At 48.4% G+C, this 17168-nt stretch overlaps 1 protein-coding gene across 4 annotated transcripts in view; it reads left to right on the top strand.

Annotated features, from left to right (window-relative positions):
* The window catches only part of FAM20A (FAM20A, golgi associated secretory pathway pseudokinase), a 56618-nt gene that overhangs the window by 30154 nt on the left and 9296 nt on the right, over positions 1-17168 (top strand). For all 4 annotated transcript variants that reach the window (XM_021066715.1, XM_021066714.1, XM_021066716.1 and 1 more), the window contains exons 2-7: positions 7070-7254; positions 7951-8001; positions 9437-9515; positions 14676-14768; positions 15910-16025; positions 16554-16734. In XM_021066715.1, coding sequence (XP_020922374.1) covers positions 7070-7254; positions 7951-8001; positions 9437-9515; positions 14676-14768; positions 15910-16025; positions 16554-16734 — 705 coding nt within the window. The remainder of the gene's footprint in view (positions 1-7069; positions 7255-7950; positions 8002-9436; positions 9516-14675; positions 14769-15909; positions 16026-16553; positions 16735-17168) is intronic.

The following is a 17168-nucleotide window of genomic DNA, read 5'->3' on the forward strand; positions in this document are numbered from 1 at the left end:
AGGATTTTGACATACCGATGCCCGATGAAATAATGGCCATCCTGAGCATTCGTGTGCCCACCGCCTCACATGGTTACCGTGTGTGTGTGTGTGTGTGTGTGTGTGTGTGTGTGTGTGTGGAGGGCCTGGGTGAGTGGGGTAAGTATACTTTAGATCTCCTACCCTTCTAGCAGATTTCAAGTATACAATACAGTATTGTTTCTTTTAATTTAATTTTAATTTTTTATTGAGGTAAAGTTGTTTTTCAATGTGTTAATTTCAGGTGTACCACAAAGGGGTTCATATATATATACATATATATATATATATGTATATATATATATACACACACACACATTATATATATGTGTGTGTGTATATACATTATACACATATATGTGTATGTGTGTATCCATATGTTTTCAGATTCTTTTCCCGTATAGGTTATTACGGAAAATCAAGTACAGTTCCCTGTGCTATACAGTAGGTCCTTGTTGATTATCAATTTTATATATAGTAGTGTATGTCTATATTGATTAACTGCAGTCACCACGCTGTACATTAGACCCCCCCAGAATTGATTAATCTTGCATAACTAAAGCTTCGTACCCTTTAATCAACATCCCCTGCTCTTTGCCCTCCCTCCAGCCCCTGGCAACCACTCATCTAGTCTCTGCTTCTACAAGTTTGATTATTTTAGATCCACGTATAAGTGAAACACGGCATTTGTCTCTCTGTGTCTGGCTTGTTTCTCTTAGCATTATGTCCTCTGGGTTCGTTCAGTTTGTGGCAAATGGCAGGAGTTCCTTCTTTTTGAAAGCTGAATAATATTCCATTGTGTGTGTATGGATACACCACAGCTTCTTTACCCTTTCATCTGTTAACAGACACGGAGGTTGCTATTGTGAATAATGCAACAATGAACATGACAGTGCAAACATTTCTTCAAGAGACTGGTTTTGGGGTTCCCATTGCTCAGTGGTTAACGAACCCGACTAGGATCAGTGAGGACGCAGGTTTGGTCCCTGGCCTTGCTTACTGAGTATCTGGATTTCTGTGAGCTGTGGTGTAGGTCACAGACAAGGTTCGGATCCCAAGTTGCTGTGTAGCTACAGCTCCAATTCAACCCCTAGCCTGGGAACCTCCATATATCTCGGTTTCAGCCCTAAAAAGACAAAAAAAAAAAAAGATACTGGTTTCATTTCCTTTGGATATATACCCAGCCCCGTAGGATATTTTTTCATCGAAATAAACATGTTTTTTAAGAAAAGAGATTACACATTTTGGTCAAAATCTGGCTTTCTAGCCTCTCTTGAAAACTAGATGATTTCCTGATGAAATGTAAGTTTCATGAGGACAGACTTTGTTTCATTCGCAGCCTGAGCTCCAGAGGTTGATCAGGGCAGTCAGTGAACATTTGCTGAATGAATGAACTGTCCCCCTTCAGATCGGGGCTGTGTTCTCCAATGTCCCACACTCCGCACTATTGCTTATTGCCTTCAGCCTTCGTTCTTCCCTCATTTGTGCTGCCTGCCCGGTTTCCTTAGGCATTTAAAATCCACAGTCCCTCTCACCGTGATAGTTCTGCAGCCTGGTATTCTTTTGAGCAACCCTGGAGAACTCAGAAATGTGAGTTCCATCCTGAAGCTGATTAAACGCTTCAATAAGAAAATAAAACCCTAAAATTTATATAAGTCGTTTTCTAGACTTAAGGAAAAAATATTACTTAAGGACAATTTTTAAAATAACATAGGCTTCAAATGAGACGTTTAACTTTTCAGCCTCCCAGAAACACTATCAGTTTTTTACCGCTGTGTAACCAATTGCCATATATTAGACTTGAAACAACATCCAGTGTGTCCTGTGGGTGAGAAGTCGGGCATGCTGTGACTCGTTCTCTGGTGTCAGAAATAAGAAGGAAACAGATCAGCATAACCAAGATCACAAGTGGATTCACACTCGTGGCCTCTCGAGGGTTTCGCAAGACTGAAATCCATGTGTCAGCCGGCCGGGCTGCATTCTCCCTGAAGCTCAGGGGTCTGCTCACAAGCTTACCCCTGTGTCAACGGAAAATTCAGCTCCTTGCAGTTGCAGGACTGCGGCCCCCACTTCCTTGCTGGCTGTCAGCCAGGAGCCACTCTCAGCATCTTATGCAACAACCCAATCTTTGCACAGCACCCACCGCCCCATCTTCAGGGCCAGCAGTGGCGCATCAGATCCTTCTAAGGCTCTGAATTGTTCTGCCTCTCCTTCTGCTCCCAGCTAGAAGACTCTGCTTTTAAGAGTCATGTGACTACCTTAGGGCTTGCTGGTTAATTTCCTCATCTCAGGTCAACTGTGCCAGGCAACATAAAATACTGGGAGTGATAGTTCATGTTCACAGGTTCTAGGAATGAGGGTATGGAATTTTGAAGGCCAGTCTTAGAATTCTGCCCATCACTAACACTCCTATTTTCTCAGAGATATGTGATGTGGTTTCCCCCACATGTGTTCATTACCTGGCTACACTAATAGAAAGAAGTCACCTACAAGGGGGGTGGTAATTACCCTCTTCTGCTCTGCATTGGGCAATTCATGTTGAGCAATTACACTTCATTGTGGGAGTCAGAAATCAGCGGGAAATGGATCCTCCAAAATCAGGAATGGATTCACACTGTGGCCTGGGAAGGCGGTGAAGGGAAAGCAGAAACTCAACCTGAAGATGGAAACTGCGGTCCCATGACAACCACACTGAAACGTTTAAAAGGTACAATGTAAGAAAGGAATCTGTTCTGCATAAACCCCGGGGATAGAGCCAAGGCTTGTTAATGGAAGCTCTAGAAAGATTTTGGCTCCGTATTGGAAAGTGCTTTCTAACAGAGCTGGCCTGACTGATCGGGCTAGTCTGGGTAGGGTCCACCCCCCTCATTGGAGCTGATCAAGCATAAACAGGAGGGGGAGCAAGTGGGATGGACTAGAACTAGGATTGTGGGGTTAGTAGATGCCACCTATTACATTTAGAACGGATGGGCAGTGGGGTCCTGCTGTACAGCACAGGGACCTGTGTCCATCCTCTTGGGATAGAACAGGAGGGGGCATGATAGGAGAAAAAGAATGTGAATCTATGTATGGTTGGGTCACTTTGCTGCACAGCAGAAATTGGCACAACATTGTAAATCAACTATACTTTAATTTAAAAAAATTTAAGAATAAAATAGGCAACTCCTTGATAGGAATGTTATAAGTGATACAAGAGGTTGGATTCAGGAGTTCCCATCGTGGCTGAGTGGTAACAAACCCAACTAGTAGCCATGAGGACACAGGTTTGATCCCTGGCCTCGCTCAGTGGGTTAAGGATCTGGTGTTGCCATGAGCTGTGGTATAGGTCACAGACATGGCTCGGATCCTGTGGTGCTGTGGCTGTGGCGTAGGCCAGCAGGTGCAGCTTTGAGTTGACCCCTAGCCTGGGAACTTAGGGTTCGGCCCTAAAAAGGCAAAAAAAAAAAAAAGAAGAAGAAGAAGAAGCCGGGTTCAGTGGCATTTCGGATCCCTTCCAAGCCCAGGTTCCTTACCCAACAGCCTTGGCTTCCTTTACAGATGCTTCTTTGGCCCAAACCTTCCTTTTGTGTCGCCTCGACCTGGTTGGCATGTCCTTGTCCTCGGTCATGATGTTGAGTGTCCCAGTTTGGAATTCATCTTCTCCAAATCTCTCTTTGCAGTTGGATCTTTTCATAACTAAGGCTTGAGTAATAGAAAATAGGAAACGACAGTTGACAGGGAGGGAGAAATGGTTGCCCCAGGAAGATCCATCAGATTGAGCCAGTTTCTCTGGGAATGATCATGGGAATAAGAATCTGGAAAGATGAGTAGCCGGGTGGGCCCTAATCCACTAGGATCGGTGTTCTTATAAGCAAAGGAAGAGGCATCAGGGATGTGTACCCAAGAGAACAGACCGTGGGTGGAGACAAGAGAGAAGGTGCCACCTGCAAGCTAAGGATAGAGGCCCCAGTAAAAAATAAACCTGGTGACACCTTAATCTTAGGCCTTAATAAATTCCTTTTGTTTGAGCCACCAGTCTGTGGTATTTTGTTTGTTCAGCAGGAGCTGATGGAGACAATAGGTCAGGGATTTTCATTTATTAGCCAAGTAACACAAGGCCTGGGACATACAAAAGCTTTTGCAATGCTTCAAGACCTGAACAAAGAAAATGTATTGGCTCAAAAATGAAAAACAGGGAGTTCCCACTGTGACTCAGCAGAAACAAACCCAAATGATATCCATGAGGGTGAAGGTTTGATCCTTGGCCTCAATCAGTGGGTTAAGGATCTGGCGTTGCCATGAGCTGTGGTCTTAGTCACAGACATGGCTATAGGGTTGAGTGTTGGCTGTGGCTGTGGCTGTGGCTGGCAGCTGCAGCTCTGATTCAACCCCTAGCCTAGGAACTTCCATATGCTTCAGGTGTGACCCTAAAAAGAGAAGGAAAAAAAACACCCTCCCAAGTCAAAATGAATTAATGTTTCATTAAATGTCTACAGAACAATGAGCCAGTGTTGACTTGGTTATATTCCTAGAGACTTTATTCCACAGATTCAAAATGACAACAGAAAATTTTCGAAAGGGAGAGCAAAAAAAATATATTGAATGTGGGGTGGATCTTAATATGTTAATATATTTGACGTCATGTAAATTGAAGGTCTCCAAAAGTAGGGCACCCAGAGGCCACTGGGACCCTGGAGCAGGTACCAAGAACACTGGGACCAAAAGCTGCCACTCATCCCTTCTTTCACATCCCTTTATAAAACTGAGCCTCTTTCTCAAGACAGATGACGTTCACCCAAGATAGTGTTGTTATTTGAATGTATTCACACAAGGTAAGGTGCGTGACTCCTTAGTTCCGTGCTGGACCAGAGCGCACTTCCCAAACTCTTCCACTAGGGGCAGTGCAGAGGAAAAAAATAAATTCAAAAATAAAACCAGTGCCATTCACTCCACAGAGTCCGGGGAGGTGAAGTCTGAGGTGACCAAGTAATATTTTCTTGGACAACTAGTGTTTTACATTAAAAATAACTGTTTCAAACCATTACATTTAGAATGGGTAAGCAATGAGGTCCTACTATAGAGCACAGGGCACTATATCCAGTCTCTCGAGACAGATGATGATGGAAGACAATATAAGAAAGGGAATATATGGAGTTCCCATCGTGGCTTAGTGGTTAACGAATCCGACTAGGAACCATGAGGTTGTGGGTTCGGTCCCTGGCCTTGCTCAGTGGGTTGACGATCCGGCGTTGCCGTGAGCTGTGGTGTAGGTCACAGACGCAGCTCGGATCTGGCATTGCTGTGGCTGTGGCTGTAGCTGGCGGCTGCAGCTCTGATTAGACCCCAGCCTGGGAACCTCCATATGCCACGGGAGCAGTCCTAGAAAAGGCAAAAAAAAAAAAAAAGAAAAAAAGAAAAGAAAGGGAATGTAAATATATGTATGACTGAGTCACTTTGCTCTACAGCAGAAATTGGCACAACATTGTACTTTAATTTAAAAAAAAAAGGAAAAAAATCAGTGAGTATAGGTTGAGATTAGATTTGCCTAAGAATAAAAGATTTAAAAAGAAAAAAAAATGACTGTTTCATTTTCTCCCCCCAACATGCCTATATTTATTTTAATATATATTTTTTTCTTTTTACGGCCACACCTGTGGCCTATGGAGGTTCCCAGGCCAGGGGTCAAATCCGAGATGCAGCTGCCAGCCTATACCACAGCCACAGCAACTCAGGATCCTAGTCGCATCTGCGACCTAGACCACAGCTCGTGGCAATGTGGGATCCTTAAGCCACTGAGCAAGGCCAGGGATTGAACCCGCATCCTCATGGATACTAGTTGGGTTCATTATTGCTGGGCCACAAAGGGAACTCCTGAAAGTAATTTTTGAAACTATTCACCAGTGAGGAGATTGGACACGGCAAGAGTATTGACCACATCTGTGCTGTTATTCACCCCATCCCAGACCTCCCAGGTAGGTGTCACAGTCTGAGACCTATGATGCAATGAACACCCAAACTCTGCCCCTATCCTCGCACCTGCCGTCACAATCACCATAGCCTAACTTGACTTGCTTTCCACATCCGAAGGCTTCCAGCTTTTCACTCCACCATCTCGTTATTCAACCTTCCTCTCTAATCCTTTGATGTCCCTGTCCCTTGCCTGCCTCTCATAGTGTTCATGTTGTCCCCTGTCCAAGAACACACTTCAATCCAAACGCCACCTTTCGGAATCCAGCTGAAATCCACTTTCTCCCATTGGAGTCTTCCTCATATAATCTGACTACTTCACCATATAATCATCTTTCTCTTCTCCAAATTGCTGAGACATTTTCATTGGAACATATGTCTAGCAATTGATTCACAATTGCCATATATTTTGCTCTGATTATTCCAAAGACATACAACTTGTACCCCAAACTAGACTCTGAGCCTCTATGTGGCCGTGGAATTTTGTTTGTTTGTTTGTTTTTACTTTTTTCTTTTTACCCCTGCCGAAAAGATTCCTGAGCCGGACAAACAGTACATGGCAAATGAATTCTTCTTTTCTTATGTGACATATTAATTAATCTCAGTCAGCTTCCAGTTCTATTTAAAGATCCTGACCCTCCTTCTTTTCATTCTTACCAGTTCCCTTCTCTCTCCGATCTCCTGACTCCGTAGGTCAGGAAATACTGGGAAATACAAGATAGGGACGTTTTCACAGGCAGGTGCCCAGAGAAGCCCAGGACCACTCCCTGAGATCTCAGATAACACGAGGCACCTCATTTTGCTCTTAACTGTGTGTGCTTTTCCTTCACAGTGTTTGTCATGGTTTGTGGTTAGGTATCTGTGCACGTGTGTGTGGCATCGTGTAACTGCCTGTCTGGCTCACTAGATTGTAAGCTCTCAGAGGGCAAAGAGGGCATGTGGCTGCGTTGCCCCCTGTGGTATCCTAGGCACAGCATCAAGCCTGGTACATGTGAGGTATTTCATACTCTCCTTGAAAGAATAACGGAGAGTCTGAACAAGGCGCTCTGGCAGGTCCCTCTGTTCCTGTTCCCCCGACTTAAGAAATCTCTTCCTTCTCTTTCAGACGACACAAGATATATAAAGAGCAGCTGAACCTCACTTCCCTGGACCCCCCAGTGCAGTTCCGACTGGAGGCCAGCTGGGTCCAGTTCCACCTGGGAATCAACCGCCATGGACTCTACTCCCGGTCCAGTCCCGTCGTCAGCAAACTTCTCCACGACATGAGGCACTTTCCCACCATCAGTGCTGGTGAGGGTCCCAGGACCAGGCGGGATGGTTTGACTGTCTCCCAGAGAGGCTGGCTAAACCATCTCAGGCTGGACTCCCGGGGGTGGGGGGGGGGAGAGTAAAGGGTTAATCTGACACCCAACAGAATAAGAAGAAAAACGTAGGCATTGATCTTTTCCCCTTTGAAGGAGATTTTAACCACGATCTCATCACGACCCCATAAGGGAGGCATAAGGAGGTGTTCTGTAGCTTAGGGAAAGGGGGTGCTGCCATTCATCAAGTGCTTCTTCAGAACCAGGCAACCCTTTCTTATACAGTGACCCGAGCCATCATCATTGCCATTTTACAGATGGGAAAACTGAGACTCCGAGGGTTTAAGCAACTGGCCGAGGAGCCAATGGTGGCCTGCTGTCTCTAGGTTTGTGCTCTTGAGCACTACGAGAGTCTAAGGGACACACAGAGTGATTCGTAGACACCAACCTAGCATCGATTTCCCAACCAGAGGCTGCTGGAGTGTCCACTGAAAGGCTAGAGGGCATGGGTCCTGGATGGAGCAGCGTGGGAGCCTGCAGACCAGAATGGGGCTCGGGGAGATCCCCTACTGAAGGGTCCAGGGCCCCAGGCTGCCTCACAGCCTCTCTTGGTGTCCGAACCCCAGTCAAGGGCTTTCCGAGGAGCCGGGCTCGACCTTCTCCCTGCTCTTCTCCTCCTTCTCAGATTACAGTCAGGACGAGAAAGCCTTGCTTGGAGCCTGTGACTGCACCCAGAGTAAGTACTCTGGCCCCGCCCAGCCCCTCCCCGGCCCGCCCCCGGCCCGGCCCGGAGCCCGCCCATGCCCCGCCCCTTGGCCCCCGCCTCCACCCACCCCCTCACCATCCCTGCCCTGCAATCCCCAGTACCCGGCATCGACGTGAAGGTCCCGTTGGCCACTCCGTGGGGATCCTGGTCTCCTGGAGGAGAATTGAAAAGCATGACTCCCTCTGCCTAGTCAGTGGGAACCCAACGTTTCTCCCCACCACCTACCTGCACAAAAGAAAAGTCGTTTAAGGGGAGCTCTTGTGTGGGACCCTGCTGCTGCGCGTGGGGTCGCGCGTGGGGTCCCACGGCCCAGCATCATTGGCACCATCGAGGCGCTCCTTAGAAATGTAGAATCCCAGTCCCCACCCTGATTTTCTGAATCAGCAGCTGGATTTTAACAAAATCCTCAAGACGTTGGAGCGCGTCTTCGATTTAAGAAGCAGTGGCACAGGTGTTCTCAGCTCCGCAGCAGGTTAGAGCAGGTTAGAGTCACATGGGGAGCTTTAAAAAGTGCTGCGGCCTTGGCCACCACCTCAGGAGGTTTGAATTCAATTGCCTAGGGTGAGGCTCAGCCATTGGCATTTTAAAAACCCTCCAGGCGATTCTCCCAAAACCAAGGTTGAGACCCACTGGGTTAAAAGATTAACAGAGTAAAATAGCTATAGCACAGTCCCCGCCCAGGGTGACTTGGACACTGAGTCTGTCCCTCGGCCCCTGCCAGTCACTGCCAGCTGTGAGTGGCCTCAGCCATTTGCCTCAGCATACTGAACACAGGTCGGAAATTTTGTGTGTCATGACTTGTTGAAAGATGCAAGCTTGTAGGGCCTGGGGTTTCCCTTTTCTTTGGTTTAGCTCCTGCCTTTTGCCGTTTTATAGAAGGCAAAGGTGAGCGAGGCATTGTGCCAGCCTTCACGTGGCTTATGGCAGGGCCAGGACAGGGCCAGGCCAGTGAGGGGCCCGGGACACATGTCGGGAGGCAACACCCCCTGTCAGGGTCGCCCAAAGAGCAGGTGTCCAGTTTTAAATAGGAAGAGGTATCAATGAACGAGTCTAATGTGATGTCACGTAGTCAGAATCTCTAAGGCGCGGTTGAAGCACAGCGAGGAGAGGTTTGTTCTTAGGAAAACATCCTTTGGGATTTTCAGGGCGTGTCCCTTGGAGATACCTGCATTGTTTGCCCCTTTCCCCTAATAGCACAAAAGGTATTATCTTGAGCCCCTGGACACATCCTCCAGGGCCCGACACGATGGAATGTACACTGCGGGCTTTGAAAGGAAAGCCTCGACTTTAGGGTCTCAAGTAAGAGCCAAGAGAAGACATGAGCTGGGTTTATTGAATGAACCCAGGGTCAGAACCCCCGGCTTGGGCCCAGAAGCCTCGTTAACTCCCCCTTCTCCCCCTACAGTCGTGAAACCCAGTGGGGTCCACCTCAAACTGGTCCTGAGGTTCTCGGACTTCGGGAAGGCCATGTTCAAACCCATGAGGTAAGGGACTGCCTTCCTCCCTCCATCTGCGCCCAGCTGCGCCTGCGCGGGGGAGTCGTGCCCAAACATTAATAAAGCGGTCTAAGTCTTTAAGCCAGTCCTTTACAGACTCTCTCTCGGGCGATCTGCCCAGGCGTGTAACGGCTTGGTTGATAATAATTACAAATGGTAAGAGCCAGGTCTTTGCTGGTAAGCCTACATATTTGGCATGAATTGTGTCTCTGGATTATGCACCATGAGTCAGGTCCTGTGTCTACAGATGAGGAACTGAGGCTGGGGGAGGTCAGCTCGCTGCTGCCTCCCAGCGGCAAGCAGTGGAGCCGGGATTCAAACGCAGGCAGCTGGATCGCTAAATTCACACTCTACCGCATGGTTGAGCCTCACTTTTGTCCAAGGTGGGACCCTCAAAAAGTATCCTAGTATCTTCATAATACTGTTTGTTCTGATTGAAAAACTAGACAATGAAGAAAGGCTACTCGGAAGTCAGTTGCGCTTTTTGTTTGTTTGTTTGTTTGTCTTTATAGGTCTGCACCTACCGCATATGAAGTTCCCAGGCTAAGGAGTAGAATCGGAGCTGCACTTGCCAGTCTACACCGCAGCCACAGCAACAAAGGATCTGAGCCACATCTGTGACCTACACCACAGCTCACAACAACGCCAGATCCTTAACCCACGGAGCAAGGCCAGGGATGGAACCCCCGTCCTCATGGGTACTGGTCGGACTCTTTACACTAAGCCACGACAGGAACGTCATCAATCACAATTCTAAGTTCTATTTTATTCATAACAACAGCAACTATAGGCCCTTAACATTTTGTAGTGTATGCACATGGGTGAAATAATACGTGTTCAGTCTTTGGACAGAGATGAGTTTGCATATGGATTCCTGGCCCCCACACGGTCTATGGCCCATAGGTGTGCGTGTCCTGAATCAGGAATGGTCCCCTGGAGATGACACACCCCAGAGAAAATGACCCGGGAAGGGTTCCTGTTACCCGAGTCATGCTTTCTGCCAGAATGCACTGGCTTCTGGTGGAATCCCATCAGGGTGACTTAGGTTCCAAACCTCCCATCAACAGAGACGCCTATTGAAAGCCCAGCAGGTGGCTCTGGTGGTGGAGTGAGCACTGCTGGATAAGGCATCTTAGTCTCTGCACTGTGGCAAAAGCACTTATCAAATACTAAGCGCTTATACACTTAGGCTTGTAAAGTACTAAGGAGAGCTTTGTAAGACATCAGCTGCACATTGGAATGACTCGAAGAGCCTTACAAAAAATCCTGATGCCCCAGTCCCACCCTCAGAGTCCAGTAGGACTGGTCTCAGGGCTCCCTTGTGATCTCAATGCCCAGTCAGCCTTAAAACCACTGCTGTGGATGGAGTTCCCGTCGGGGCTCAGTGGTTAACGAATCCGACTAGAAACCATGAGGTTGTGGGTCCGATCCCTGGCCTTGCTCAGGGGGTTGAGGATCCGGCATTGACGTGAGCTGTGGTGTAGGTCATAGATGCGGCTCGGATCCCACGTTGCTGTGACTCTGGCGTAGGCTGGCGGCTGCAGCTCCAATTGGACCCCTAGCCTGGGAACCTCCATATGCCACGGGAGCAGCCCTAGAAAAGGCATAAAGACAAAAAAAAACAAAAAACAAAAAAAACAAAAAAAAACACTGCCATGGAGTTCCCTGGTGGCTCAAGGGGTTAAGGATCCAGTGCTGTCAAGGGTGCAAGCCCCAAAAAAAGAAAAAAGAAAACCCACTGCCATATAAGGAGATCCTCCATTTTTCCATGGAAAATCCAAAACCTGAGTTCGTTGGTCAATTTAAATATGTACCTTTTCAGGAGTTCCCATTGTGGTTCAGCAGGTTAAGAACTGACTAGTATCCATGAGGATGCCGGTTGATCACTGGCCTCCCTCATTGTTAAGCGCCAGCATTGCTGTAAGCTGCAGTGTAGGCTGCAGATGCAGCTCAGGTCCCGAGTTGCTGTGGTTGTGGCGTAGGCCTGGAGCTACAGCTCCAATTCAACCCCTAGGCTGGGAACTTCCATATGCCAGGAGTACGGCCCTAAAAAGACACCTCCTCCCCCCAAAGATACATATATATAACTTTTCATAGATGTACATGAAATGAGGGCATGTCTGCCTATTTAATTTACCGATGGGAAAAAAACCTCATCATATGAAACAACACGGAGATCTGGAAATACTGCTTTGTTTCCCCCCGTCTCACATGTCACTTGCCCCCAGTTTTTGCCATTGGTCCTGATCATCAGTAGAGTCAAGTTTAGCGTCAACGTTAAACCAGTGTTGGAGTTCCCATCATGGCGCAGTGGTTAACGAATCCGACTAAGAACCATGAGGTTGCAGGTTCGATCCCTGGCCTTGCTCAGTGGGTTAAGGATCCGGCATTGCCGTGAGCTGTGGTGTAGGTTGCAGACGTGGCTTCAATCCCGAGTTGCTGTGGCCCTGGTGTAGGCCGGCGGCTACAGCTCCAATTCGACCCCTAGCCCGGGAACCTCTGTATGCAGTGGGAGTGGCCCTAGAAAAGACAAAAAAAAAAAAAAAAAAAAAAAAAAGTTAAACCAGTGTTAAATTCTACCCCCATGGCCACCACTGTTTTTAACCAGTTGAGTCAGAAAATAAAACCAGCAGTTGAACGAATCTGTCCCAAACAAAATTAAGAAATTGAGAGGCCAGCCCCTGTCATTTGAGACTCTGCAAGGACTTAAATACAGAAAGACTCCCTTTTCTGAGGGACAGTTTGGGGAGGGGATCTCATCTTATATTCAGGCATATATAAGACTAAAAACAAAACCAAACAAACTTGTGTTCCTTTTAAAAGAGAAACAGTGGTGAACACATGTGGCCATCAGCCCAGGTTCCAGAAGCAGGCATGTGATCCTCTGGGCGTCACTCAGCAGAACACAAGAGCCACCAGCGAATTGGGGCCGTTAGAGAGTTTTAAACGATTGTCATGGTTAGTCATGCACGTCTAATGTGTACTCAGAACTGAGCACCACTTAGAGGAAGCGGAAGGAACACTGATGTAGAAACACGAGAGGTTAAAGAGAAGCATAAAAATAATGATAAGTCTGCAGAGTCACCACATTATCACCAGATGCGTGAATTGCATTCTCTGAGCAAAATTCGTATATGGCACAGTAGCACGTCTGTAATTTTTAAAAACTGGAAGCGAAGCTCCCTTTGGGGAAGGAAAAGCTGCTCACACTTAATCTGTCTGGCTTGCAAGAAAGCAGAAGAAGGAACAGCCTAAAACCTCTTTGTCTTGTCAATTACAAACAAAAGGAAAAACTGCTCAAATGAACCTTTTGTTTTCCTGAGTACAATGCAGAAGCTTCCAACATCGGGTCGCAGAAGTCATTTTACCTGTGCTCATGCCATAACACAGAGTTTAATCTGCATTTTATAGAATTTAGTCCCACGCCAAACTATCATTTTAAAATGTATTTCTTGAGAAAGCATGCATTTCTATAAATAATGTGAAAAGCATGTGTCCCTTTTTAAAAAAGAGAAGTGGCAACTTATCTTTGGGTAGCATAAATTATGACCATGATTAAAGATGATACTGTTTTTGGTCTTGCCTGCAGCATGCATAAATTCCCGGGCCGGGGATCAAACCAGTGCCATAGCAGCCACCTGAGCCATCGTGGTGGCAACACCGGTTCCTTAACCACCAGGCCACCAGGGAACTCCAAAGATTGTATTTTTAATGTAATAATACAGTCTATACAACGAGAAATACACCATGCTTCTCGTGCTTTGGGAAGTACTAATGTAAAGGAAAAATGATTTTCAAATTTAAAATCACTTCTAAACACGCCACATGAAAATGAGAAAATGACGTTTTAGAAAATTCTAAAGGCCATCCGAGAGACTGTGTATTCTTATGTATAGAATTCAGGAATTAAAACAGGATTAGGGGGCTCACTGGGTTAAGAATCTGGTGCCGTCACTGTTTGTGCCTCTGATTACAGTTGTGGCGGGGGTTCGATCCCTGGCCTGGGAACTTCCATGTACTGACAAAAAAAAAAAAAAAAGAGAGATTAGGACACCTGGACAGCCCTTGCTGGCCTGGACATTCAGCATGCTGATGAGGCAGAGCAGTTAAGGCCTGGGCACGGAAGCCTGTCCTTCCAATGTGGCCGCACCTCTCTTTTAAGAGAGGCCCTGCTTTCGGCAGCCCCTTGCTGAGGTTTCCAGGAGTGGCTGGGGTGTTTTACAAAGCACACATCATCACTGTTCAAATCATGGGTGCTTCTTATTTACAGCGTCCCACAACAGTGCGTTTCTTTACACTGTCATTTGCTTTTGCAGCCCCAGTGCAGCCCCACGCAGTGGGTTATAAAATGATTCCAGGGTCATCCGTCTTCCGAGGATGATGAGCATCAAGACAAGTCAACCTGGGGCTAGAAGCCGGGATGCCCTTAGTTGTTTGAAGTCAAACAATTTTTTTTAATTATTGGGAGGCACCTCTCTGAACAGACACACTCAGCCGGCCCATCCCAAGCAGACACGATGATGCTTTTCAGGAATCCATTAGAGATCTTAAAATGTACATAAATAAATAGCCTCTACATCAGCCTCCCTCAACTCTCTGGCAGGGCCACCCTCATGACCCAGCTGAGGTTCCTCCAGGGGACAGTCGATTCACCCCCACCACGCGAGCACGCAGAGCGTCTCTGCTTTTCAAGTGTCAGTCATAGTAAATTGCATCTCTAGGGCACTTTCCCTTTCATAAAGTCCTGTCTCGTACCCCACCTCCCTTAATCCTTGGCATCTGGGTTTATACTACCTCTGGTCTGTTAGCCAGTCTCCTGTCTTTTGTAGAAAACGGTATTTCTTTCCCCTCAATTACTGGGTTTTTAAAAGAATCAGCCACTGTCACCAAAGCTGCTTGAGTGGGAGGCTTGACCTTGGTGCTGCCTAGAGGACAGTGACCTTGCCACAAACCTGGCTCCTCCTGCCAGGCAAGCCTTCTCCAAGCCCAGGGAGCCTCGGCCTTTCCTGATGTGTCATTCCTTCGGCCATGGGTCCATTAAAAGCATGAAAGCACGTTTTCCTTTCCACCTGCTCACGTTCACCAGCTCCCGTCTCAGGCTCCCAGCTGAAGCCTGAGTGCGGGACGTGATGCCTTCTTTTCTTCCAGACAGCAGCGGGATGAAGAGACACCCGAGGACTTCTTCTATTTCATCGACTTTCAGAGACACAACGCTGAGATTGCAGCTTTCCACCTGGACAGGTAGGGTCTGGCCTGGACAGGTAGGAGATGATGCTGACTGCAAAGGGCAGTCCCAGAGGGCACACGGGGAGCCCCGCAGGGGGCCCTGCCTGGCTTTCCTGTGTGATCGTCTCCATGAACCCCAGTGATGCCTTCACACCCAGCATGTCCCATCCAACCCCACGGATTGAAAAGCACAAGGTCTTTTAACATAACTAAAAGAATGACTTAGAAGGAAAACTAACCCTGCCAGGATGCTTGAGCTGCCGATTGAACCTGACGTTTCCCTTTGCTCTAGTTTCCCAATTTGAAACAGAAAGAATGTGCCCACTCCGATTTCTCTGAAGGGTCTCAAGGTGAGACTTAAGACTTAAAAAAAAAAAAAAAAAAAAAAAAAAAAAGGCTCAGGAGTTCCTGTCATGGCTCGGTGGTTAATGAATCCGACTAGGAACCATGAGGTTGCAGGTTCAATCCCTGGCCTTGCTCAGTGGGTTGGGGATCTGGCATTGCCATGAGCTGTGGTGTAGGTCGCAGACAGAGCTTGGATCTGGCATTGCTGTGACTGTGGTGTAGGCTGGCAGCTACAGCTCTGATTGGACCCCTAGCCTGGGAACCTCCACATGCCACGCGGGTGCAGCCCTAGAAAAGACAAAGACAAAAAAAAAAAAAGAAAGAAAGAAAAAAAAGACAAAAAAAAAAGGTGAGACCTCAAAGGGGACTTAAAAGGTGAAGGCACAGTCCTAAACTTCCTAGCTCCTCCGGTTTGCCCGTTATTGCTGCCAAAGTGTGGTCTGGGCACTGGCAGCCTGGGCATCCCCAGGAGCTTTTAACACATGTGGAATCTCAGCCCCACCCCGCACCCGGTGACTCAGAGCCTGCATTTGAACAAATCCCAATGACGCATGTGCACACTGAAGCACGAGACGCTCTGACCTAGGACACAGTTTGGATGGTGGGAGGTTCACCCAGGAGGCTGGATGGGATAAAGATTCCTTTCCCACCCCTTCTCCCAGCCGCTTAGATGTGGGCTTGCCTTGGGCACTGGCAGCTCAGCCCTGCAGAGACCCCCCCCCCCCACCTCAGCTGGGTCCGTTCAAGAAGCTCCATCGGTTTCTAATGGGCGACCAGCCCTCAGCTCTGAACAGGGCTCCCTCTCTTCCAGGATTCTGGACTTCCGACGGGTGCCACCAACAGTGGGGAGACTAGTTAATGTCACCAAGGAAATCCTAGAGGTCACCAAGAATGAAATCCTGCAGAGTGTCTTCTTTGTCTCTCCAGGTAGGGTCCTGGCCAAAGCAACATTCTGGGGTCTAGGAAGGTGGTGGGCCAGAGTGGTCTGCCTCCTGCCAGGACCACCCTCCATCATTGGGTGGGTAGGGCTGCCACCAGACACTCTTAGGCTGGCACACCCGAGCACTCCACGAGATAACGGGGGGTGGGAGATGGTTTACATGAAAGACTAACTAGCCTGTGCAGCCACTGGACTCTAGTGCCAGCCCCCCGGGAACCAGATGCCATCCATTCAAACAAAGACCTTTCATCACCCCTTTCCGTCGTAGGGGTGCGATGCAGTGAGGCTGGGTCCCACACTTTCTCTGCTCTGAGACATTTGAACATTGGTACCCAGGATGCTCTGTTTAGTTGCCTTCACAAGCCCCTACATCTGGAAGAGGCAATCTTTTCTTTTTGTCCTGCCTTTTCCCGAGCCCTGAGTGCAGGGTCTCGCCTCCCTCCCAGTGGCTGTCTTGGGGGCAGGAGGATGGCGTGCCCCCTCCTGTCACTGCTCTCTTGTCCTCCACCCTCCAGCCAGCAATGTCTGCTTCTTTGCCAAGTGCCCGTACATGTGCAAGACGGAGTACGCGGTCTGCGGCAACCCGCACCTGCTGGAGGGCTCCCTCTCCGCCTTCCTGCCGTCTCTCAACCTGGCCCCCCGGCTGTCTGTGCCCAACCCCTGGATCCGCTCCTACTCGCTGGCAGGAAAAGAGGAGTGAGTTGGCCCCCTGGCCACAAGGCCAGCCCATGGCCCCTGAGAGTGGCCATGGGCCCTGTGCCCAGGACTTGCCGCTAGGCCGGCTTTGGGGTCCCTGAAGCTGCCTCAGCCCTCCTTTGCCTCATCTCATGTGGATCCCGGGTGTCTGTTCCGTCCCTTTAGTTCATGTATTTCAGTCATAAAGAGCCCCCTGAGTACCAGCTCTAGGTGCTGGGAGAGGACACAGAAACCAAAGACACAGGCTCTTCTTGCAAGAAGCTCCACGGTCCAGGGGAGGTTTGGTCAGACAGTAGCCAGATCATGAAAACGTGGCGGACACCTGCTGTCCTGCAGAGTCGCACACAGGGAGCCCGCAGGAGGGACCCGGGGTCCCTGCCCTGGGAAGCCAGGAGGACCTCGTGGTGGTTCCCTGGGGCCTAGCGCACTCCCTG

Source organism: Sus scrofa, chromosome 12 (assembly GCF_000003025.6).
Source record: "Sus scrofa isolate TJ Tabasco breed Duroc chromosome 12, Sscrofa11.1, whole genome shotgun sequence".
NCBI lineage: Eukaryota > Metazoa > Chordata > Mammalia > Artiodactyla > Suidae > Sus > Sus scrofa.